The sequence below is a fragment of the Lissotriton helveticus genome, chromosome 1_1 (assembly GCF_964261635.1).
Source record: "Lissotriton helveticus chromosome 1_1, aLisHel1.1, whole genome shotgun sequence".
NCBI lineage: Eukaryota > Metazoa > Chordata > Amphibia > Caudata > Salamandridae > Lissotriton > Lissotriton helveticus.
In genome coordinates this window covers 1,415,458,245-1,415,483,329 of record NC_136057.1, presented here as the reverse complement: position 1 = coordinate 1,415,483,329, position 25,085 = coordinate 1,415,458,245, and the positions used below count along the sequence as shown (strand labels likewise).

At 50.6% G+C, this 25,085-nt stretch overlaps 1 protein-coding gene across 3 annotated transcripts in view; it reads left to right on the top strand.

Annotated features, from left to right (window-relative positions):
• Positions 1-25,085, top strand: part of DNM2 (dynamin 2) — a 779,238-nt gene that overhangs the window by 114,935 nt on the left and 639,218 nt on the right. For all 3 annotated transcript variants that reach the window (XM_078685110.1, XM_078685099.1, XM_078685090.1), the window contains exon 2: positions 20,657-20,730. In XM_078685110.1, coding sequence (XP_078541236.1) covers positions 20,657-20,730 — 74 coding nt within the window. The remainder of the gene's footprint in view (positions 1-20,656; positions 20,731-25,085) is intronic.

The window sequence follows — 25,085 nt, the reverse complement described above, 5'->3', positions numbered from 1 at the left end:
AAGGTTAAAGGCAGTTGCTGTTTAAACAACGAACACCTGAACCACATTTTCCATCATCTGGTATGTTTTTTCTAAAATGAAAAGTACTCGGCAGAAAGATATTTGTAGCAACAGATTCCCCCCCCACACACTATGGGTCAGTATATGAAAGAGACCATCTCTGCATGTTTCACCACAACATTTATGTTTGATTTTCATGAAACTGATCCTAATATGTTTTGTCAAAAAAGGCTAATTGGTGTGTTTAATTGTGCAGTACGGATTTTGCTTGCATCTTTTATGTCTGTAATGAACATGAAACAGCAAGACACTTAGGATTAAACTGGTTTGTAGGAAAGCTGGTGGCGAACCCATGTACTATAAAGAACTAAAATTATATAAAGTATTTCTCCCATCAGCCTTGTTCCTCTGTATTGTCATGGAGCTCCTCAGTGACTTGCAATATCCTTATAACGCCCAGCAGGCGATGCTTTTATTAGGTTGCCACCTACCAGATAGCACAGCTGCGTGGCTATGCCAAGGACATATTGGGTACTTTCAGAAAATTTACCTGGGAATGCATTCCATCCGTTCCTTGCTATTGACTTCGTGGTTCATAACTCATGTTTTCTGCCTTTCCATCTACCAGCTTTATTTGCTATAGGCCGTGTAGCTTGAGTTTGTACCTTCCCATACTAAAGCAATGTTTACAGTATTCTTCCACAAACTCGTTTGCTGTAATAAACGGGCCTTTAAATCTTATCTTGTCACATTTGCTGGGCATTCAGAAATGGAGGTGAAATGTCTACCTGTGTTTTCGTGGAGTCTGGAGTTTATTTGGCTTTCGGCTGACTCCAAAGCGCGAGCGTTTGTGGGAAAGAGGAATACAGCTGTACTTTCTTCATGGAGTCTGCTTGTGCCCTTTTTTTTACATTTTATTTTGGGCATAGCCATCTCAAAAGATAGCTTTCTTCAGCTGCACAAAACCTTTGCACGTTTTTTGTAAAATTCCTCTTTGGTGAGCCCATTTAATTTCTGTAACTGTCTTTTTAGGAACAATTACAGAAGTGTACTTCACTCTCAGCCTAATATATGGTGATATTGGGCAATATACACTGTTAATAACCCATTCACCGTCCAGCACAGGATAAAATATTTTCACTTGAAAGAGACCGCCACACTGTAACACAATTTAACAATGCTTGGTTTTCACTGTGATGTGTAAAGCAAATGTTTTATTTATGACGTGTGTGGCAGCTTGTTTTGGACAATTGGTTAAGTTTAACCCCTTTGGTGCATCGGACGGCCGGGGGCCTTCTGACGCACCAGTGCTCATGTGCGTCGGACGGCCCCCGGCCGTCGGATCACATGGCACAGGGAATACTTTTGATGCGGGCACCAGAGGATTCCCTTTCACCCCCAACATCGGGAGCTAGGGAAGAGCTTCCCCCAGCTCCCGAAGCTGTTCCCCTGGTTTCTGTGCACGGACGATCAGCGAGCACATTGCGCTGATGTCATTGCACAGAAACCAAAACTGAACTGAGCCTATAGGCTCATTTCAGTTTCACTTTCTTCGTGCTCAGGTGCCTATCTCAGCCCCCCGAGCACGTAAAAAAATCAGGAGAGGTATCATTGGAAAGGGGAGAATGGTACCCCTCCCAAGTGGATCCCTGCTTGGGTATTACCCCAGGAGGGCGATTCCCAAGCAAGAATATACCCACTAGACACCAGGGTGGAGGAGCGGCCCCTTGGGCAAGGGTCTTTGCTCCCCCAGGTTTTTGGGGGAGCAATTTAGCGCCCCCCCTAGGCGTCAGATGGTGGTAGTAGCCCCCAATCTGCCCTCCAGAGGGGCAGAACACCTACTAGACCCAGGGATTTTTTAAAATTATATCGCTATAGGAGTGGGGGCTGCCCAAGATGGGCATGACAATGGCCCCAACTACCAGCAAAATTCCAGTCTTTCTGCCCCCCCTGGGGGGCAGATGGGCGCAGTAGCCCCCAACCAGACCCCCAGGCGGGCAGAAAGCCCACTAGGAGCTAGGGACTTTTTTTCAAATTTGATTTAGGGAGGGAGGCTGCCCAAGATGGGCATGCCAATGCCACCCCCCAAAAATGTCAGTTTTTATGCCCCCCCAGATGGCAGACTAGGGCAGTAGCCCCTGATCTGCCACCCCCAGAGGGCAGAAAGCCCACTAGGCACCAGGGCTTATGTTTTTTTATACATAGGGATGGGTGCTGCCCAGATTGGGCATGCCGATGTCCCCACCCCAAAACAAATTGCCAGTCTTTCTGCCCACCATCCGCCCGGGAGGCATATGGGGGCAATAGTCCCTTACCTGCCCCTCACCATTCCCCCGGGGGTGGGGGACAGAAAGCCCACTAGGCATCGGGGAATATTTGTTTTCAAAATTCATCCCACCAAAAATGCCAGAGTCTTTCTTTTCCCCCAGGAGGCTGATGGGGTCAGTAGCCAAAAACATAGGGATTGAGGGTATAGCGCAGCGAATTCTAAGCGCTACATTTTAAAGAAATACGCGTTTAGCCAATTCTGCATTGGACACCCACGCAAGTGAGGTACCATTTTACTCGGGAGACTGAGGGGAACGTTGTGTGGTTGGACATTTGTGCCGGCACGGTGATTCCACACAAAAATATGTGTAAAATGTGGGTTTTCTCAGCACAATTTGAGGTTTGTAGGGATTCTGGGTAGGAAAATGTTGGGCTATCTATGCAAACCATACCTGCCTGGACACCCCGGGTGTCTAGTTTTCAGAAATGTGTGGGTTTCGTAGGTTTCCCTAGATGGCCGCTGGGCCCGGGGCCAAAATCCCAGGTAACCCCCTTGCAAAACCAGGTCGTTTTGGGATAGCTTATTTTGATGTCTCAACAATCCGTTTTGGGCCCTTCCCTGCCGTGGGCACTTGGCCCACCCACACGAGTGGGATACCATTTTTATCAGGAGACTTTGGAGAATGCTGGTGGGTAGAATTTTGTGGATCCACACAGATTCAAGAACTTTCCATCACAGACCTGTTGGGAAAATGTGTTTCCAAAGTTTGACGTTTGCAAGGGATTCTGGGCAACAGAACCTGGTTAGAGCCACTCAAGTCACCAACGTCCTTTTTTTAACATTTCAAGCAGCTCACACTATGTTGTATAAACGAGTACTTAGGCGAAAAGAGGGCTTTAGATATATGGCACTTCACACCTAAACTCCAGCTTACCAGTGGGCTGCTTTGAATTCTTGTTTTCTTTGCAAGGATAACACTTTCTAATATAATAAATACCATATGCCTTTCACCTTTGACCTTCCCCACCATGGTTTTTACTTCTGAGATGCATTTGCCCCCTCATCCGCTGATTTCGAATTCCTATTCCATGAGCAAGGGGCGTCTTAATAAAAATAAAACAATGGTGGACAACACCAATCAGTCAGAGACACAGAGTGCATGGCAGGTGAATGAGCATTGGAGCAACATTTTCCGAGACGGTTATTAAAGAGCGCAGCGATGCACATTAAAGTCGTTAGAGTACTGTTCTAAGAAGAGGGTTCTTATAAGAACTTTAAAGCCAGCCACTTTCTGGGGGTGGATCCTGGAGTCTGAGCTGTTTATTAGCGACTTTCTACCACGCACCGCAGCACATACAGAGCCTTTCCTGACCAGTACAGCTTACATTTCAAACGGCAGCTGGAAACATTTGACCGAAAGCTTTATCGAGACCTTCCAAAGAGGAGGAGTCCTGAGGTGTGTGTTTACACACGCCCATTGGCGACCGCGTTGCTGCTGCTTACGATTGAAGTGCTGATCAACAGTAGGAGGGTGACTTGGTGCCTCAACTAAAAGAAAGCGCTCTAGACGCTCAGAGTGTGGACAAAGGCGCATGACCTCTAAATGACGGCTTCCTGGTTACTGCGATGAAATAACAGCTGCTAAATAAACATGCGTGGCTGCTAAAGTGAAGGCGACCGCTCTGTGTTTAATTAGTAACCTGATCCACGAAGCGATGAGGAATGCAGCTGCACCCTGGGCACCGCTGCTCACTCCCGAGAGCAAAACGCTGTGGGAGTGAACATTTGAAGAAGAGGTGGGACACGCACCTGCCTTTGGCCATTTGCGTGCTTTCGTTATTGAAAGACACACGCAAAGGCCAATCGCATGTGTGGAAGGAGTCAGACCCACACGGAGAAGTGTTTTAGCTCTCACAAGAAGCCTCCCATAGAGCAGCGCCCTAAAAAACATTGGCAAAGTCAATATTGTTTTTCTAAATGTTATTTTGGGGGGTAAACTGGATCATGTTATCCTTTGCATCGAAGGACCATCTATTCCCTAATGTAAATACATTTAGTGAAACGAACATTCATTGGATATTTTGATGGTGAGCATGCCTGACCAGAGAGTCCCAAATGGAGTAAATCAGCCAACTTCCTGAGATCCAGAACTTAATGTGCAATAGTGGTTGTTGGCATGAGCACCAGCCCTTATTTTGGGGTAATTTTCCGTCCTCCGACTGTGAGCAAGAACAAAGGAGAGAAAGGTGAAAAAGGAAAAAGATAGGAAAATAGCGACAAAGGGAAAAGGCAGAGGAGAACCATCTCAATGCAATGGGTGTTGAGGCCTAAAGTGATTGTCTATGTGTATGCCTGTATTTACTGCCTGTGTGCCTAGGCCAGGTGTGTCGAACAACATGGTTACACATGCAGTAATTTTTGATTTAACTTCCTTTTTAGGTCTCGCCTGAGCCAGGCCATGTGGTGCTCTGCAAGACATTTAGTTAGTGGTTTTTCAAAGTGGTACCACAATCTTTTCCTGGCCTCAAGCTTGCGGTCACGCGCGCCATGTGGCTTTCATGGCTCATTGAGCCTTGCTCTCCCAAGCGCCTCGCTCTGCCCTTCCCCCACCACAGCGGTACAAAAGGGGGTGGTGATGGACGGAGCATCTGAATCAATCAAACACTCACACCCAGTCAAAAGATCTGGGTTTAATCCATCACCGTTCTTTAGCCCACTCTGCCACCCCAGTTCAGACATGGCTATATGCAAATCAGTCTGACCCTGTGCCTCATGGGAACAGTCCAGCCGAACTGCCAAGCCATGTCTTCCCTGGACCGGAAACAAGCTTCCGAGGACCGGTTTCTGGCATTCCAGCCGTCTTCAGCCCGGCTTGCTTGAATCCAGTGGCAAAGTGAGCAAGGGACTCACGTCTGAGCATACCCTGCCACACTTATTGCGGCCAAAAGCGGTACAAAAGGGGGTGGTGATGGACGGAGCATCTGAATCAATCAAACACTCACACCCAGTCAAAAGAGCGCATACCTGCCATCACTTTCGCTTTCACGGCCAATGCTTGTTTTTTTAGTGTGCTGGGTGAGTAGACAAATCACGAATTCTCCATTAAGTTCATTATTCACCAGAGTTATAACGCTCTTGTTATTATCTCCTGATAAATGCTGTGCACACAAAGATTCTGCAGGCTGTTCCTAACTCGCCTCAGCCTGTCATGCTACGTGTGCCCCCTCGGAACCGGCCGCAACACCCAAAAGCTGGCACTAATGCTCCTCACTGGTGGCAGAGCACTCTCCCTCCATCCTCCTGCGTTTCCAGACCGGAAGTTAACAGGAGCCACTTTTACAAGTTTCGCCCCGACTAACACTGCGGCTGAAGACGACCATTGGTTGCGGGCAGAGGTATGCCCAGCAACTGCCCTGTCTCTGCAGCGCCACGGGATGAGCATATACTATTCCCTTACCGTCTTTTCTGCCCTTCCAGGCCCTTGCTCACCACTCCAACATTGCCCCTGCTCACAGATCAAAGCAGCTGGTAAATGTCATCGGAAATGACATGTTATGATAAAGTGGCTCAGAAATGGCGGCCGACTCACATCGAAGCCGTATATCTGCAGATATATCATGTGGGAAAGCAGACAAGAGGAAAACTAATGTTATGGTCGCCTTATCCCTCTCATCATACGGGGCCCTTACGAATGTGGCGCGGAACATTAAAAAACATAACGCTCAGGACCTGCACTCACTTTTGCCATCACTCACGACAACTGCTGGCTTCCCTTGATAGATAATTATAGATTATATCAATTACTATTTCTGCTCCGAAGCTAACACATAGCTCAGTACACATGCAAAGCATTTACTATAAATACCTGTGATTGGGTAGTCCACGTAGTGCCTTGTTTTCCCATTGTAAAACTCTGTCCCTTTAACTATTACCAAATGCGCTGGAAAATTCAAACCCCAAGCTAATGCGCTTGTCGCAATTAAAACCTAATGTGGAAAAGAGGTTTTACGAGGTTTAGGTAGCAAGATAATTGCTTTTCACACATGTTCCCACCTCATTATTTGACCCTCATACCCACCTGTATTTTACATTTTACGAATAGCTCCTCCCTCCATGGTCTTCCGGTCCCTCTCGTGGAGCCCGGCGTGGTGCATGCCTATTCCGAAGGCGAGCGTCTGCTTCAGGTTCGAGTCCTGCAAGGTCACGATGATATCGTTCATCTGGAAAAACATAAGATTAACGTTTTTACTAGAGAGCAATTTTGTACATTTTTGGATTTAAAAAAATGTGACTATTCTAATTCCTTATGAATTTTCATGCAGCCAGCTCATGTTCTTTACCAGCGAGGTCAGGCTGACCTACAGAATGTGCTCTTCCAGCGAGTTCAAATTTTGAGAAATTAATTAATTTGGCTATTATTTCCAGAGTTTTTTGACGCATTTCATTTGAGAATCGCCTTCAATTCAGATATTGGTTGCCGACAGAACACATCACCACTTATTATTCCAGATATCAATCAGAATTAACCGTTTATTTCAGTGAGGCGTTTCTTAAACCTGGAATTCTGAAAAACAGTCTTTTAGAATAATCGCACCTCCAGAGGATGCAACTTTACGGCATATCCTATGAAACTCCCTTGTGCCGCCTCCCTAGATTCGCTTTGGCTAGAGTGCCACATTTTCTCACTTTAATACTTTTTATTCGAACTTTACTTTGGTTTTGAAACAACCATACAGGGACTATTGACAAGTAATTCACTTGCGCGATACAGAGTAAGTGGACATGTCCAGTGTGAACATTTGAACAAAAATACAATTAGTAAGGGTAACAAGTAGGCATGTAGCGTAGACAGCAGAATTGACAACATGTAAGTTCACCATTACATCAACTTGAGTGGGTGTCGCTCCCCAGTAGTGAGCACGATCTCCTGCAAATAGTCCAACCAAGTGCAGAGGCAGACAGCCCACACATTGCCTACCTAGTGTGGGAGATAAGGTTTTAATTCGCCCGCTCACTTATCTATGCCAACAGACAGCCTCACCTTCGCGAACCTTTAGCCACTCACTTTTCCAGCACTGCACTCGTGCTTGTGGCGGCATCCACCTTGCGGGAGCGAGCAGCAGCCCACGCACCAGTACAATGCGTAAAAGTGAAGACTGCACGAGCGCACCACTCCCAAAAACAGCTGCTGCTTGTTAATTAGTGCAGCGCGTGCTGCGCACACCACTTGCGTGTTTTTTTTTTTTCATTGTGCAGGGTGCAGCATGTGACCAGCGCTTGTTCTTTCTGTCTTAGCCTATTCCCTCGATTACCTCTTGCCACTGTTTTGTCTGCCATTTTCCCTGTATGCCGATGATGCCCTGTTTTATTTGGCCTCTCCCTGGGACGCACTACCTGAACATCCGGGTAATCACGTCTCTACAGCGGTAGGTGACATTTTGGAACACCCTTCCATTGTTATTGATGGGCAGGCTGGCCAACTCTCTAAGATGGTGATGCTTCCCAGGACCTTATATGTGCTCCAGAATTCACTATGCCCATTACCGAAGCGCGTCTTCAAAAGCCTGAATATGATTCTCACGTCCCTGCTCTGGGCAGGACGGCGCAGTAAGGTAGTTCTAAACACTATAATATGCAGCTATGAAAGGGTGACTTGGAAGCTCCACTTTTTAGGTCTCGTCCTGGCGATAACAGCGCGAAGCGCTGTCTCGCCGCGAGACCTATAGTCACCGGCTATGCTTTAAAGGAGACAGAAGATGGGCACGCGCAGCTTGCCGGAATCGGATCAGGTCGCGCGCGTGAACACGCGCTCCGATTCCGGTATGCTGTTCAGTCACAATGATCAGAATACACACACACACACACACACACACGCACACGCACACGCACACGCACAGACACGCGCACACACACAGACACGCGCACACACAGACGCGCGCGCACACACAGACACGCGCACACACAGACGCGCGCACACACAGACGCGCGCACACACAGACGCGCGCACACACAGACGCGCGCACACACAGACGCGCGCACACACAGACGCGCGCACACACACAGACACGCACACACACAGACACGCGCGCGCACACACAGACACGCGCACACAGACACACTCACACACAGACACACTCACACACAGACACGCGCACACACAGACACGCGCACACACAGACACGCGCACACACAGACACGCGCACACACAGACACGCGCACACACAGACGCGCACACACACAGACACGCACACACAGACACACGCACAGACATGCGCACGCACAGACACGCGCGCACACACACACACGCACACACACAGACACGCGCGCACACACACAGACACGCGCACACACACACACACATCCCTCCCCCCCCACTCCCCCACTCACCGGGCTCTTTCCGCGTGTCCCTCTCTCCCTCGGCAGCGGCTCAGTCTCGGCAGCAGGCGGGGCTGCACCCCTATCTCTAAAACACAAGCCGCTCCTAACGTGCTCATCTAGCCTGCCTGGACTTTGTAGACCTTCCTCTATACCGTTGACTTTATCCTGAGAGTAGGTTTGTGGCGTAGACCGAGAGCCAGCCGGCCTCTACCACGTCATGAGCACGTCAGCCACTTTCACCTTCACTTTACTCTAGGTCCGGGCGCCGTAGCTCAATACGCCAACCGGCACGGCTAACTGCCGCTTGCCTGCCTAAGCCTCAAACGTATTGGTACCCTCTCAACAGGCGAGGTTTTGAATGTGACGTAACATAGAAGCCCCCACTCAGCACCTACCGTTCTGCAGGATTGGTGCTCCTCCCACGCTCACGTAGCCGCTGTCGCGTCTCAGAGCCGTCCAGGCAGAGCTTAGGCCACGCCTTCCGAGTCACGTAGCCCCACCCCGGGAAGTGAACGAAGATGAGTGCCCGACTGTTCGTGCAAAGCGCCTGCTTCCAGGTGCTGAGGTGAGCGTGTATGACGTCACGGCTGTCCGTAGTGATGTCATTTGTTGCCCTGGCCACAGTTTTTTTCTAATGTGCATTTTGTGCGTTCTTGTAGGAAGGCTGAGGGTGAAGCCTGGCTGTCCTGTAAGATCCCAGGTAAAGCTCCCAGTCGCCTGTCTTCTGCTTCACTTGTTTCATTTGTAGTCTGTTTACAAAGCCCCTCGCTGAAGGCACCCTACAGTTGCAGACTATACAATAAGATTCGGTCTTAGATGAGAATTTGTTTTGAGGGGCCGGATGAGGTGGGGCTAAATATTAGTATATTGTATGTCAATTTTCCGACAGCGTTTCGTTTCCTATATAGCTGGGTGTGTGAGCTAAATTTTGTGGTTGAAACAATTGCTGCTCTTCGGCAGGAAAATAATTCCCATCTGTTCTTTTTCCTGCTCATTGCTACCTTGTAACTGGTGACCCTGCTTGTGTTTTGGGGGGCGGAGATAGTGAAGTAAAGTGTATTTGTTGCACCCTTGCCTCCAAACTTGCTAAGGTATTTTTTTTATTTTTTTTTATGTTTGGTGTTTTTTTTTTGCTAAGGAGGATACTCGTTTTTAGTTTCTTTTTCCCTCGTGATCTTTTGTTGTGATAAGTTGCTGTATACATTTTCACTGTGGCTTCTCTAAGATGAAATAAGTCAGATGTACATGCAGGGAAGTGCCCAATGTTAAAAAATATATATATATATATTTATATATATATATATATATATATATATATATATATATATATCACTCACGTTAACACCAGCGCGTCCCTTTCCAATCGTCACGGAAAGAACTACACAGGAGCCGCGGCCACAGTTTAAGGCGCAGGTTTATTTTCCAGACACAATCGTCCTACGCGTTTCGGAGTGAAACTACTCCTTCGTCACGGGCAAAAGTTGTGCATTTCAACACTACTAATAAAGTAAAATAGTGTGTCACGTGATGTGATAACATAAACAAAATACTTTGTTCTTACATTTTCTTGTGAAAATTCATTCACGACATATTACACTACTTTCCGATGAGTGACAACTTATTACTGTGTTCAGCAATCATTTTACCAAATCATATATTAGACAGTGCTGTCGACCAACGCGATGACACAATCATCCTAAGTGTTACAAACATTTTCCCAGAGTTGCTGTTCTGCTGTTAATTCCACCAATATTAGTGATATTGAGCCAGTCTTTGCCATATTTACATTAAAGTCATGTAAGCAGAAAATAAATTCTTGTAAAAAGAAAATAAATTCTAAAACATTATATTGACGGCAAGCGCGAGACTCGAACCTTCGGTCTCAAAAGACATACAATTTCCACAGTCTATTAGCCGCTAGCGCTACAGTGACTGACATTTCACCGAATGACAACCCACATGGTATCTTGGTGTTTCGCAGAGCATACTGCAAAATAAAGTTGATTAAGGTATTGCCCAAGTGGACCAAAGTTGCTTACCGTATGCTCAAATTAAAACGCTTATTATTACCATTCAAATAATTACATAGTGTCTGCAAACTGGTCAGCATGCAACTATAAGGAACAAATTAGAGTAATGCCCAAGTGGGCCAAAAATCATCGTAATTGATATTGTTGTAGAATCAAACAAAATCAGGCCCCTTTGGGCTCAAGGTCTTGGTCAGCACAGTAGGGTCTCATCAATCATTGTTGTACATTCATCGGAAATATCTAGAAAGATAAGATAATGTCCTGTTAAAATCTTCATAGCCAAAAAAGCGGTTTATGAAGAAAAGCACAAATTTCTAAAACAACAGAGCGATCTAAGCAGCAGTGACTAGTATTGTACACATTCTAAAATTAAACTTAGTGTAGATGTACTGATAATTCCTCGTCCATATTCAACCCATGGGGCACCATGGTGTTGAATCTGATAATAAATTTGGACTCGAGTTTCCTAAGTTCAAGTAGTCTATTGCCCCCTCTCACATTGGGAGGAATACAATCAATGGATGCAAATCTGACAAGATTGGCGTTACTCTTGTGGTACTCTTGAAAGTGACGGGCTATCGGATAGGTTTTATCATTGTTACTGATTGCCCTTAAGTGCTCTAACACTCTCTTCTTACCTTTATGGATGGTGCTGCCAATGTAGTATTTAGAACAGGGGCATTTCAGGGTGTAAATGGCATATTCAGTATTGCAATTAAGGTGTTTTTGTATGACCCATGGAGCCTCATTATCCTGGAATTTCAGAGATTTGACACTATTGCTGAATTTGCAGGCCTTACATTGATTACAAGTAAAAAAGCCTTGTACTGCATTCTTTTTATTAGGAGTTGGTATCATGTTACTACACAACTGGTCACGCAGAGATTTGGGTTTTCGGAAGGTTAGGGATGGGTGTTCACCGATACTCTCTTTCAAGTCATTATCAGTTTTTAAAACCTCCCAAAACTTCTTGAGGCTTTTTCTAATTTCCCACGCGTAAGTATTGTACGTCGTGATGAATCTTATAGTTTCCTTGGGTTTATTTAAAGATTCATCCGACTTAGGAAATATGAGTTCATTACGTGTCAGAGCATCTACCCTGTTGGTTGCTTTTTTGACTATTTTGGAACTATAGCCTCGTGTCAAGAATCTTTCACACATGATGCTTTTCTCTTGTTCAAATTTCAATGTTGTACTGCAATTTCTCCGAGCTCGTAATAGCTCACCATAGGGTATGCTCTGTATGAGATTGCGGGGATGGCAGCTGTCCGCATGCAGTAGACTGTTGCCAGCCGTTGCTTTTCTGTATAAGGAGCCAACAATAGTGTTATTGTCTATCTCAATTTTAAGGTCTAGGAATTCCATAGAGTCACTGCTTATGTGATGCGTGAATTGAAGATTCATTTGGTTACTATTCAGCATTTCCACAAATTCTAGTGCTTGTAAATCAGTGCCACTCCACACACAAAAAATGTCATCTATATAGCGCAACCAGAGGACGGCGTGGTCTTTAAATAGCCCGATCTTGTGGACAACCTGCTCCTCCCACCAGCCCAGGTAAAGACCCGCGAAGCTGGGGGCGAAGCAGGTTCCCATCGCCGTCCCCTGGGTTTGCCTGTAGATATTTTTATCAAATAGAAAAAAATTGTTGGTGAGACACATCTCAATCATTTTCAATAACATGTCAGTATGATGAGAGAAACCCAATGGCCTACTTTGGAAGTAATATTTGCAGGCTTCCAGACCTAGTGTTTGTGGAATGCTTGTATACAAGCTACACACATCTAAGCCTAGCATTAAGTACTGGGGAGACCATTCAATGTCACTGATGTGCTTTAAGAAGTCGCTAGTATCAAGGACAAATGAAGGAAGTGATTGTACCAAGGGCTGTAGAAAGTAATCTACATACTTCGAAGTGTTTTCCAGAGCACTCCCACAGGAGGAGACAATAGGTCTCCCAGGTGGTCTTTGGGCATTTTTGTGCAACTTTGGAAGCAAATACAGAACAGGCAATTTTGGATATTTACAAGCCAAATATGAAAATTCGTCAGCACTTAGGATGCTATCGTCTTTCCACATAGTGATTTGATTGGCAACCCTTAACATCGCTTGGTCATAGACTACTCTGGTTGTCTGACAATATCTGCTTGTGTCAGTCAATTGAGAGTAACCTTCTTGTCTATACATTTCTAGGGGCCAGATGACTACATTACCTCCTTTGTCACTTTGTTTTATGACAAAGTCACGATTAGATTCAAGACTGTTTAACGCGTTTTGTTGTTCTTTTGTCAAATTATTATTCACCTTCAATTTACGTGATTTCAACTTTTTCAATTCACTGACCATTCCTTTCTCAAAGCAATTGATTGCTTCACAGTTAATCTGAGGTATGAATATTGATTTGGGTTTAAACGGGGTCACTGCCCTCAGGTCTAAGGTCAAATCATTATTTGTTGGATTCAGGATGGGCTCTTCAACCCCCCCCCCTCCGCCCCCGCCAATTCATATACCTCATGTAAAGTCTCAATGTCACCAATACAAAGATCTGGTTGTTCCTTGGGACCTTCAGTGGTTCGTTTCTTAGGTTTATTTGAAAACCATTTTTTAAGTTTCAATTTTCTTATATAATGGAATAGGTCAATCCTTGTTTCTGTGTAGTTAAAACTCGACGTAGGACAAAAAGATAAGCCTAATGTTAAAACATCTAGTTCATCATCACTTAGAGTATAATTAGAAAGGTTTACCACAGTCTTGTTCCTCATGTTTTCTTGGCAAACTTGCCCCTTGTTCTTGTTCCCACCGGGCTGTCTGACTGCATAGAATAGTTTTGCTTTTTGCCTCCTCTTCCTCCTCTTCCACGCCCTCTTGCCGGGCTGTCGCTGTTGGCCATCGCATTTGACCTTTCTTTTGCCAGCAACTCGTACTCCCTTAAAAATCGTACTTTTAACAATTCAGCTTCATTGTCATGGCTTTCAGTTGTTGATTCAGAGTCACACTGCAAGATCAGTTCAGTTAATTGGGATATGCCACTCCCAGAAGCTGTGTGTTCTTCTGCTCTTATGGGTAATCCCTCCTTTGGTTGTGCTTGGCTAGTGTGTTCATTCCGTAATTTATCAAACTTTTTTCCAAAAGTCAGGATTTGACCATTCTTATAGTCGATTTCATCCCTCTCGAACTTGGATAATTTTTTCATTTTAATTTCCTCCAATTTTTCAAGCCGTTTGTTCATTTTCTCCATTTCGGTATTGAATTCATATATATATATAATCCTACCATTACTATTGTGACAACATTGTTGTTTTTGAGAGCCTCAACAGAAAGGCAGAAAACTGTCTGGCTTTGGTATGGTGTTTTGCTATGCTTTTAACCGCATGCGTGCGGGCGGAATTCCGCCCGTACGCTGGGTTTTGCGGATTCGCATGTTACGTGACGAGCTGGGCTCGTCATGAGCGTGCGAGGAGGCTACGCCATGACGAGCCCAGCTCGTCATGAGCGTCGAAGGGGTTAAAGACTTTTCAAACATTGTAGAAGTTTGCTTAAGCACCCAGCGTTGCTATGAGCTTGAAGTTCATTTTTTTTGTGCATTTCCATAAACTTGCATCATAATTTCTCATTGAGATATTATACATTATTAGGATTGAACCTAACAAGTTATGCACCCTCACACCCCTCACCCTCACCCTCACCTCACCCTCGCACACACTGCACCCTCGCACACACACTGCACCCTCGCACACACACTGCACCCTCGCACACACTGCACCCTCGCACACACACTGCACCCTCGCACACACACTGCACCCTCGCACACACACTGCACCCTCACACACACACTGCACCCTCGCACACACACTGCACCCTCGCACACACACACTGCACCCTCGCACACACACACTGCACCCTCGCACACACACACTGCATCCTCGCACACACACACTGCATCCTCGCACACACACACTGCATCCTCGCACACACACACTGCACCCTCGCACACACACACTGCACCCTCGCACACACACACTGCACCCTCGCACACACTGCACCCACACACTGCACCCTCGCACACACACACTGCACCCTCGCACACACACACTGCACCCTCACACACACACTGCACCCTCACACACACACTGCACCCTCACACACACACTGCACCCTCACACACACACACTGCACCCTCACACACACACACTGCACCCTCACACACACACACTGCACCCTCACACACACACACTGCACCCTCACACACACACACTGCACCCTCACACACACACACTGCACCCTCACACACACACACACTGCACCCTCACACACACACTGCACCCTCACACACACTGCACCCTCACACACACTGCACCCTCACACACACTGCACCCTCACACACACTGCACCCTCACACACTGCACCCTCACACACACACTGCACCCTCACACCCACACTGCACCCTCACACACACACTGCACCCTCACACACACACTGCACCCTCACACACTGCATGCACTGCACCCTCACACACTGCACCCTCACACACTGCACCCTCACACACTGCACCCTCACACACTGCACCCTCACACACTGCACCCTCACACACTGCACCCTCACACACTGCACCCTCACACACTGCACCCTCACACACACTGCACCCCCCCACACACTGCACCCCCCCACACACTGCACCCCCCCACACACTGCACCCCCCACACACTGCACCCCCCACACACTGCACCCCCACACACACTGCACCCCCACACACACACACACACTGCACTCTCACACACACACACACTGCACCCTCACACACACACACTGCACCCTCACACACACACTGCACCCTCACACACACTGCACCCTCACACACACTGCACCCTCACACACACTGCACCCTCACACACACTGCACCCTCACACACACTGCACCCTCACACACACACTGCACCCTCACACACACACTGCACCCTCACACACACACTGCACCCTCACACACACTGCACCCTCACACACACTGCACCCTCACACACTGCACCCTCACACACTGCATGCACTGCACCCTCACACACTGCACCCTCACACACTGCACCCTCACACACTGCACCCTCACACACTGCACCCTCACACACTGCACCCTCACACACTGCACCCTCACACACACACTGCACCCCCCCACACACTGCACCCCCCCACACACTGCACCCCCCCACACACTGCACCCCCCCACACACTGCACCCCCCACACACTGCACCCCCCACACACTGCACCCCCACACACACTGCACCCCCCCACACACACACACACTGCACTCTCACACACACACACACTGCACCCTCACACACACACACTGCACCCTCACACACACACTGCACCCTCACACACACTGCACCCTCACACACACTGCACCCTCACACACACTGCACCCTCACACACTGCACCCTCACACACACACTGCACCCTCACACACACACTGCACCCTCACACACACTGCACCCTCACACACACTGCACCCTCACACACTGCACCCTCACACACTGCATGCACTGCACCCTCACACACTGCACCCTCACACACTGCACCCTCACACACTGCACCCTCACACACTGCACCCTCACACACTGCACCCTCACACACTGCACCCTCACACACTGCACCCTCACACACACTGCACCCTCACACACACTGCACCCCCCCACACACTGCCCCCCCACACACTGCCCCCCCCACACACTGCCCCCCCCACACACTGCACCCCCCACACACTGCACCCCCCCACACACTGCACCCCCCCACACACTGCACCCCCCCACACACTGCACCCCCCACACACTGCACCCCCCCACACACTGCACCCCCCCACACACTGCACCCCCACACACACTGCACCCCCACACACACTGCACCCCCACACACACTGCACCCCCCCACACACTGCACCCCCACACACACTGCACCCCCACACACACTGCACCCCCACACACACTGCACCCCCACACACACTGCACCCTCACACACACTGCACCCTCACACACACTGCACCCTCACACACACTGCACCCTCACACACACTGCACCCCCACACACACTGCACCCCCACACACACTGCACCCCCACACACACTGCACCCCCACACACACTGCACCCCCACAGACCGCACCCCCACACACACTGCACCCCCACAGACCGCACCCCCACAGACCGCACCCCCACAGACCGCACCCTCACAGACCGCACCCTCACAGACCGCACCCTCACAGACCGCACCCTCACAGACCGCACCCTCACAGACCGCACCCTCACAAACCGCACCCTCACAGACCGCACCCTCACAGACCGCACCCTCACAGACCGCACCCTCACAGACCGCACCCTCACAGACCGCACCCTCACACACACTGCACCCTCACACACTCTGCACCCTCACACACTCTGCACCCTCACACACACTGCACCCTCGCACACACACTGCACCCTCGCACACACACTGCACCCTCACACACACACTGCACCCTCGCACACACTGCACCCTCGCACACACACTGCACCCTCGCACACACACACTGCACCCTCGCACACACACACTGCACCCTCGCACACACACACTGCACCCTCGCACACACACACTGCACCCTCGCACACACACACTGCACCCTCGCACACACACACTGCACCCTCGCACACACACACTGCACCCTCGCACACACACACTGCACCCTCGCACACACACACTGCACCCTCGCACACACACACTGCACCCTCGCACACACACACTGCACCCTCGCACACACACACTGCACCCTCGCACACACACACTGCACCCTCGCACACACACACTGCACCCTCACACACACACTGCACCCTCACACACACTGCACCCTCACACACACACTGCACCCTCACACACACACACACTGCACCCTCACACACACACACTGCACCCTCACACACACACACTGCACCCTCACACACACACACTGCACCCTCACACACACACACTGCACCCTCACACACACACACACACTGCACTCTCACACACACACACACTGCACCCTCACACACACACTGCACCCTCACACACACTGCACCCTCACACACACTGCACCCTCACACACACTGCACCCTCACACACACTGCACCCTCACACACTGCACCCTCACACACACACTGCACCCTCACACCCACACTGCACCCTCACACACACACTGCACCCTCACACACACACTGCACCCTCACACACTGCATGCACTGCACCCTCACACACTGCACCCTCACACACTGCACCCTCACACACTGCACCCTCACACACTGCACCCCCCCACACACACTGCACCCCCCACACACTGCACCCCCCCACACACTGCACCCCCCCACACACTGCACCCCCCCACACACTGCACCCCCCCACACACTGCACCCCCCCACACACTGCACCCCCCACACACTGCACCCCCCACACACTGCACCCCCACACACACTGCACCCCCACACACACACACACACTGCACTCTCACACACACACACACTGCACCCTCACACACACACACTGCACCCTCACACACACACACTGCACCCTCACACACACACTGCACCCTCACACACACACTGCACCCTCACACACACTGCACCCTCACACACACTGCACCCTCACACACACTGCACCCTCACACACACTGCACCCTCACACACTGCACCCTCACACACACACTGCACCCTCACACACACTGCACCCTCACACACACTGCACCCTCACACACTGCACCCTCACACACTGCATGCACTGCACCCTCACACACTGCACCCTCACACACTGCACCCTCACACACTGCACCCTCACACACTGCACCCTCACACACTGCACCCTCACACACTGCACCCTCACACACTGCACCCTCACACACACTGCACCCTCACACACACTGCACCCCCCCACACACTGCCCCCCCACACACTGCACCCCCCACACACTGCACCCCCCCACACACTGCACCCCCCCACACACTGCACCCCCCCACACACTGCACCCCCCCACACACTGCACCCCCCACACACTGCACCCCCCCACACACTGCACCCCCCCACACACTGCACCCCCACACACACTGCACCCCCACACACACTGCACCCCCACACACACTGCACCCCCACACACACTGCACCCCCCCACACACTGCACCCCCACACACACTGCACCCCCCCACACACTGCACCCCCCCACACACTGCACCCCCACACACACTGCACCCTCACACACTGCACCCCCACACACACTGCACCCCACACACACTGCACCCCCACACACACTGCACCCCCACACACACTGCACCCCCACACACACTGCACCCCCACACACACTGCACCCCCACACACACTGCACCCCCACACACACTGCACCCCCACACACACTGCACCCCCACACACACTGCACCCCCACAGACCGCACCCCCACAGACCGCACCCTCACAGACCGCACCCTCACAGACCGCACCCTCACAGACCGCACCCTCACAGACCGCACCCTCACAGACCGCACCCTCACAGACCGCACCCTCACAGACCGCACCCTCACAGACCGCACCCTCACAGACCGCACCCTCACAGACCGCACCCTCACAGACCGCACCCTCACAGACCGCACCCTCACAGACCGCACCCTCACACACACTGCACCCTCTCACACTCTGCACCCTCACACACTCTGCACCCTCTCACACTCTGCACCCTCTCACACTCTGCACCCTCACACACTCTGCACCCTCACACACTCTGCACCCTCACACACTCTGCACCCTCACACACTCTGCACCCTCACACACTCTGCACCCTCACACACTCTGCACCCTCACACACTCTGCACCCTCACACACTCTGCACCCTCACACACTCTGCACCCTCACACACTCTGCACCCTCACACACTCTGCACCCTCACACACTCTGCACCCTCACACACTCTGCACCCTCACACACTCTGCACCCTCACACACTCTGCACCCTCACACACTCTGCACCCTCACACACTCTGCACCCTCACACACTCTGCAATGGAACATACACTCCAAATACCACTCAGTGCCACATAATTACTTGCCACATAATTACACTGCACTCAATGCAACATACACTCCAAATACCACTCAGTGCCACATAATTACACACCACATAATTACACTTTACTGAATGCAACACACATTCCACACATTCCACACAATACCACTCAGTGCCACATAATTACATGCCACATAATTACACTGCACTCAATGCAACATACACTCCAAATACCACTCAGTGCCACATAATTACACATCACAAAATTACTCTACTGAATACAACATACACTCCCCATATTACCACTCAGTGCCACATAATTACACATCACAAAATTACTCTACTGAATACAACATACACTCCCCATATTACCACTCAGTGCCACATAATTACACGCCACATAATTACTCTTCTCAATGCAACGTAAATACACTCCACATAATACCACTCAGTGCCATATAATTACACACCCCATACTTACACTCTACTCAATGCAACATAAATACACTTTCTGTCTATCTATCGCCCTCACTCTATCGCCCTCACTCTATCGCCCTCACTCTATCGCCCTCACTCTATCGCCCTCACTCTATCGCCCTCACTCTATCGCCCTCACTCTATCGCCCTCACTCTATCGCCCTCACTCTATCGCCCTCACTCTATCGCCCTCACTCTATCGCCCTCACTCTATCGCCCTCACTCTATCGCCCTCACTCTATCGCCCTCACTCTATCGCCCTCACTCTATCTAGTTTTCAGAAATGATAGGGTCGTCAGAGTGGAAATAGAAAAGCTGCTTGCATATTGCAACCTTATACGGTAAATTATTTAACCCTTTGTGGTAGCCCTCTGGGTAGGCAGATTAAATGGCCCAAAATGGCCGTTGTCCTAAAAGATTCCCATTCGCCTTGTTCCTCGTGCCGTAACTCGTTCTCCTTCTTTCCTACAGAGACTTCCTGCCCCGAGGTTCTGGAATCGTCACCAGACGGCCTCTCATCCTCCAGCTTATCTTCTCTAAAACCGGTAAGTGGGCTCCCAAAAGTTCTTATGAATCTTAAAAGTTAATTTTTACAACTCACTTGCTGCACAAGCTTTGCTAACATTGTACTGGCCTGGTTTTGTAGGCAATGGGTATTGCCGTATTTTGCCATTCATTTCGTTTTTAGGTCCAGCCTAGCGCAGCGCGTATGCACTGCTCTAGGAGAGGGCCTCTTGGAATCACTCCAGACTTCCAAGAGACTTCTCTGTGTGGGTCGGACTCCTCCCACACATTCCATTGGCCTTTGCGTGTGGCTTTCAAAAACGAAAGCATGCAAATGGCCAAAGGCGGAGGTATGTGCCACCTTTTCTGTAAACGTTCACTCCCATGGCCTATGGGTCTCGGGAGCAAGCGGAGCGAGCAGTGGCGCGCAGTGTGCCAGCTGGTTACTAATTAACCAGGCGCGGTCGCTTTCACTTTCACAACCGCGACACGGTTAATTAGTAACTAAACAGTATCTACAGGCGGTTAAATGACATGCCTGCCTTTACATGAGTACGAATTGCGTTACAAAAAGCCTCACGTACCAGAGTACTTCACAGGTCAACGATTTACCTTTTTAACGCAGCTTTTAAATTTTTTTTATTATTCCTTCTTAGAGCCCCCCCTCCATCTCCTCTACATATTGCTGGAAGAGTAACCCCCCTTCCCCTCCCCACCCCGACCTATACATTGCGAAGCCTCGCCTGAAAGTAAAGCAGCATGCGAAAGGGCACGGGAGGGAGCGGGCTGCTAAACAAACAGTAAACACGGGAATTACCAACATTCACGCACATGCTTCGCCTGCATGCTGGGCCCGCTGCCCACGATTGATTTAAAGGGCTGCAGACACCCCTTTTCCAGCCGAAGTGCACCCAACGGGGCGATGCGCCCGCTCCCCATCTTGCACAGACCAGATTTAAGTGACCGCCCAACAGGTCATGGCCAGCCCTACCTTGTCCTCCTTATCGGAAAAAATTCCCTCTCTTGGACGGCCTCGTCCTCTGTCCTTTAGACACTGTAACTAGACCTGTCGCTGTCTCTTCCTTAGCAGCCTAAATTACTGCCCCCTGCCCCCCCCCCCACGTCTCCCCCTGACGCGCTTTTCTCCTAACCCTAATCACGGCACCTTCAGTTCACCCATGCCTCGTCCCAGCAACAAAAACAAGAAATCAACACTACTCCGTTCCTCGCGTAGGACATGCAAAGCCCACATACCCCATTCAATCCATAGTACAATCGTGGCAGCGTGTTACCCCTCCACAAACTCTCCTCAGTATTTCGCCAACCGCTACAGAAATGCAATTGCAACACCCTCAGAAATATATGCCACATGGCGTCCCAATGATCAGTAACTCCCACCACCCCCCTCCGGCACTGCGATCTGCATACCCCCCTCCCTGTGTGCCGTGCCGCTCCCTCACCGGCAACACAACACTGTCATGGAGCACATCAAGACCACCACAACACTACACAGTCATGGAGCACATCAAGACCACCAAGGCAACGAAGCAGAGATCACCAGCATCCGGTGTAGGGGGTTGTCCGAGCCTGCAGCTCCAGGGCGCGTGAGGGACCACGCTGCCAGTTTGAGATGGGCGCATCAGAAGTCACCCTCGTCCTGACGAAAGAATGAGCAAGAATCCCGTCTAAAGCTTCCTGACCCTGGGTTGTAGTCAAGTTAAGTGCTACCGTAGGCCCCTCTGTTATTTACAGGAATTATAGTAATTCCTGTAAATGGCCTTGGAACGATGAAAGGCGGAATGCTATGTAAACTGTTGCCGGCGCATTGACAGACATGGCTATGTACACTCCGCCGGCCGCGTGTGCCTACTAATGTGCCACCCACTGTCCCTACTCTACTTCAGTACTAGTGCATCTCTTCTATTTACAGCCTTGCATTGCTAGGAATCCAGGCATGATCATTATGCGGACGAACCAACTCTTTATTCATTACCTTCGGGTTCTTTGTTGTCTTTTATTCGATCCTCCTTTTCCTACTTTTTTTTATTTCATTGTTCCCTTCAGTAATGAAACACCTGCTACCCCAGCAAATCACCATGCTACTTCCCTTCTTTCCCACAACCCTCCTACATATCATTTGACTCCCTCTGCGCTTCCTGCATACACATACACTTGTGCACACATACAAAATTCCTCCCACACCACCTACATTATCTCTGTTGGACAGGCCACATGAAGGGCTCGCTCCCTCCCCGCAGGACAGGGCCCGGGCCACCGTCGGCACCATTGCCCGGCCCAGCCGCCATCTTGGACACGGCACCACGCGGCCGTGCGGCCTCAGCCCGACCCCAACCCTGGGCCTGGCCAGGCCCCGACATCCCGGCACCACCCTCCACCCAGGAGGTGAACGGCCCACTTGGCAGGTCAATGGGAGTACGAAGTGTCGATGGCTCTCCCCCGCCAGGTGCCGAGCACCCCCAGCCTCCTCGGGCGCTGGCTCCACCCCCCTGCTGGGTGTCTGGACTCCCTCATCCCAGACCTCCCGACCTCCAAGAGCGAGGGTCCGGACATCAAAGGGCGCCAGACCTATAACTGAGGCAGCCCCAGGACAGGAAGGCAGTTGTATCCTGGAGTCGAGAGACACCGCGACAAACTCATCCTTGACGGACTGCTGGCGCTGCCACAGCCCTGCCTTGTGAACTATTGTCCTGCCTGCTGGCGCTGCCGCGGCCCTCTGCAACCTTCATCCTCGTGGGACCTGCTGGCGCTGCCGCGGCCCTCTGCAACCTTCATCCTCGTGGGACCTGCTGGCGCTGCCGCGGCCCTCTGCAACCTTCATCCTCGTTGGGACCTGCTGGCGCTGCCGCGGCCCGTTGTAACCTTCATCCTCGTGGGACCTGCTGGCGCTGCCGCGGCCCGTTGTAACCTTCATCCTCGTGGGACCTGCTGGCGCTGCCGCGGCCCGTTGCAACCTGCATTCTCGTGGGACCTGCTGGCGCTGCCGCGGCCCGTTGTAACCTTCATCCTCGTTGGGACCTGCTGGCGCTGCCGCGGCCCGTTGCCACCTACGACCTCTTCGGGACCTGCCGGCGCTGCCGCGGTCTGACCCCTCCGAACACCGAGCTCGAGGATTGTGAGCCATCACCGTTACACCCCCGTACCCGTGGGTACCCAGACTGTCCCGCTACCCCCTTCCCCTACTAGAGACTAGAATTGAGAGGATCATCGTGTCCTGATTGCCTTGTATCGTACCACTCTACTCCCAGAAGTGCCTATAAAAGGTGTTACCCTGAACTTTGTGTGGTGTCCATCTGTGGGGGGGAAGTTACCTATCTGTGCGATCACTGTGCTCGGCCGACCCTCCAGGTCCCCGTCTAACATTGGTGGCTAGCGGCGCGATCCGAACCAACGCGTACCGTACAGACAGTAACTCACCCTACGACTAAAACCACAATGACGACCAAAGAGAGCGGATCGGCGGAGAAGTTCCAGATGGAAAAGCTGGAAGAATACAACCACCGAGAGCTAAAACAATTTTGCATGGACTTAGGCATTGCTACCACCGGGCTAAGCACAAAAGAAGACTTCAAAAACGCCCTAGAGGCCTGGACAGAGACAAATACCGCAACCCCCCGGGACCCCGCAGCCCCGGAAGTCAACACCACCCGGACGGAGGAACGGAGAACAGGCCCCTCCCATGAAGAGATCCAAGAGCGGGAAAAAAATAGATTACACGAGTTAGACTTGGCAAGACTCAGATTAGACGGAGAATTGAAACTGGCGGAACAAAAAATAAACTTAGAACACTTACGGCTCAGAGAAGAGCGAGAGGAAAAACAGAGACAGAGAGACCTCGAAGAAAAAAGACTGGCATACGAGCACGAGTGCAAACTAGCGGAGATCGAAATGCGCAAACTGAACAAAAACCTAGGGGTGCCCGAGCAACCGCACTCCCCGGGTCCTACCGAGCAGAAGGTCCACATCCCCAAGGATGTGGTCCGAGAATATCACTGGAACGACGACATACAGCAGTGGTTCAAGGCCTATGAGATTGCCATGACCGCCCACCGGGTCGCTCGAAGTGACTGGGGAGCCGGTCTATGGGGGAGATTCGTCAACGAGGGTCGTGATGCCCTGCTGCAGCTTCCGGACCATCAAATGACGTCCTATGACCACATGAAGGCCGCCCTCCTCAGTCGATATGGACTTACACCCGAAATGTACCGCCAGAGGTTCCGCAACTGCACCAGGATCCCAGGTACGACGTGGTTGGAATACGTGAACTATTTCAGCCGAGCCTTCGAGGGGTGGATCAAGGGTAACAACGTAACCACTTACGAACAACTCTTCAATCTCATTGTGTGGGAGCACCTCTCCAACAACTGCTTTGTCGAGC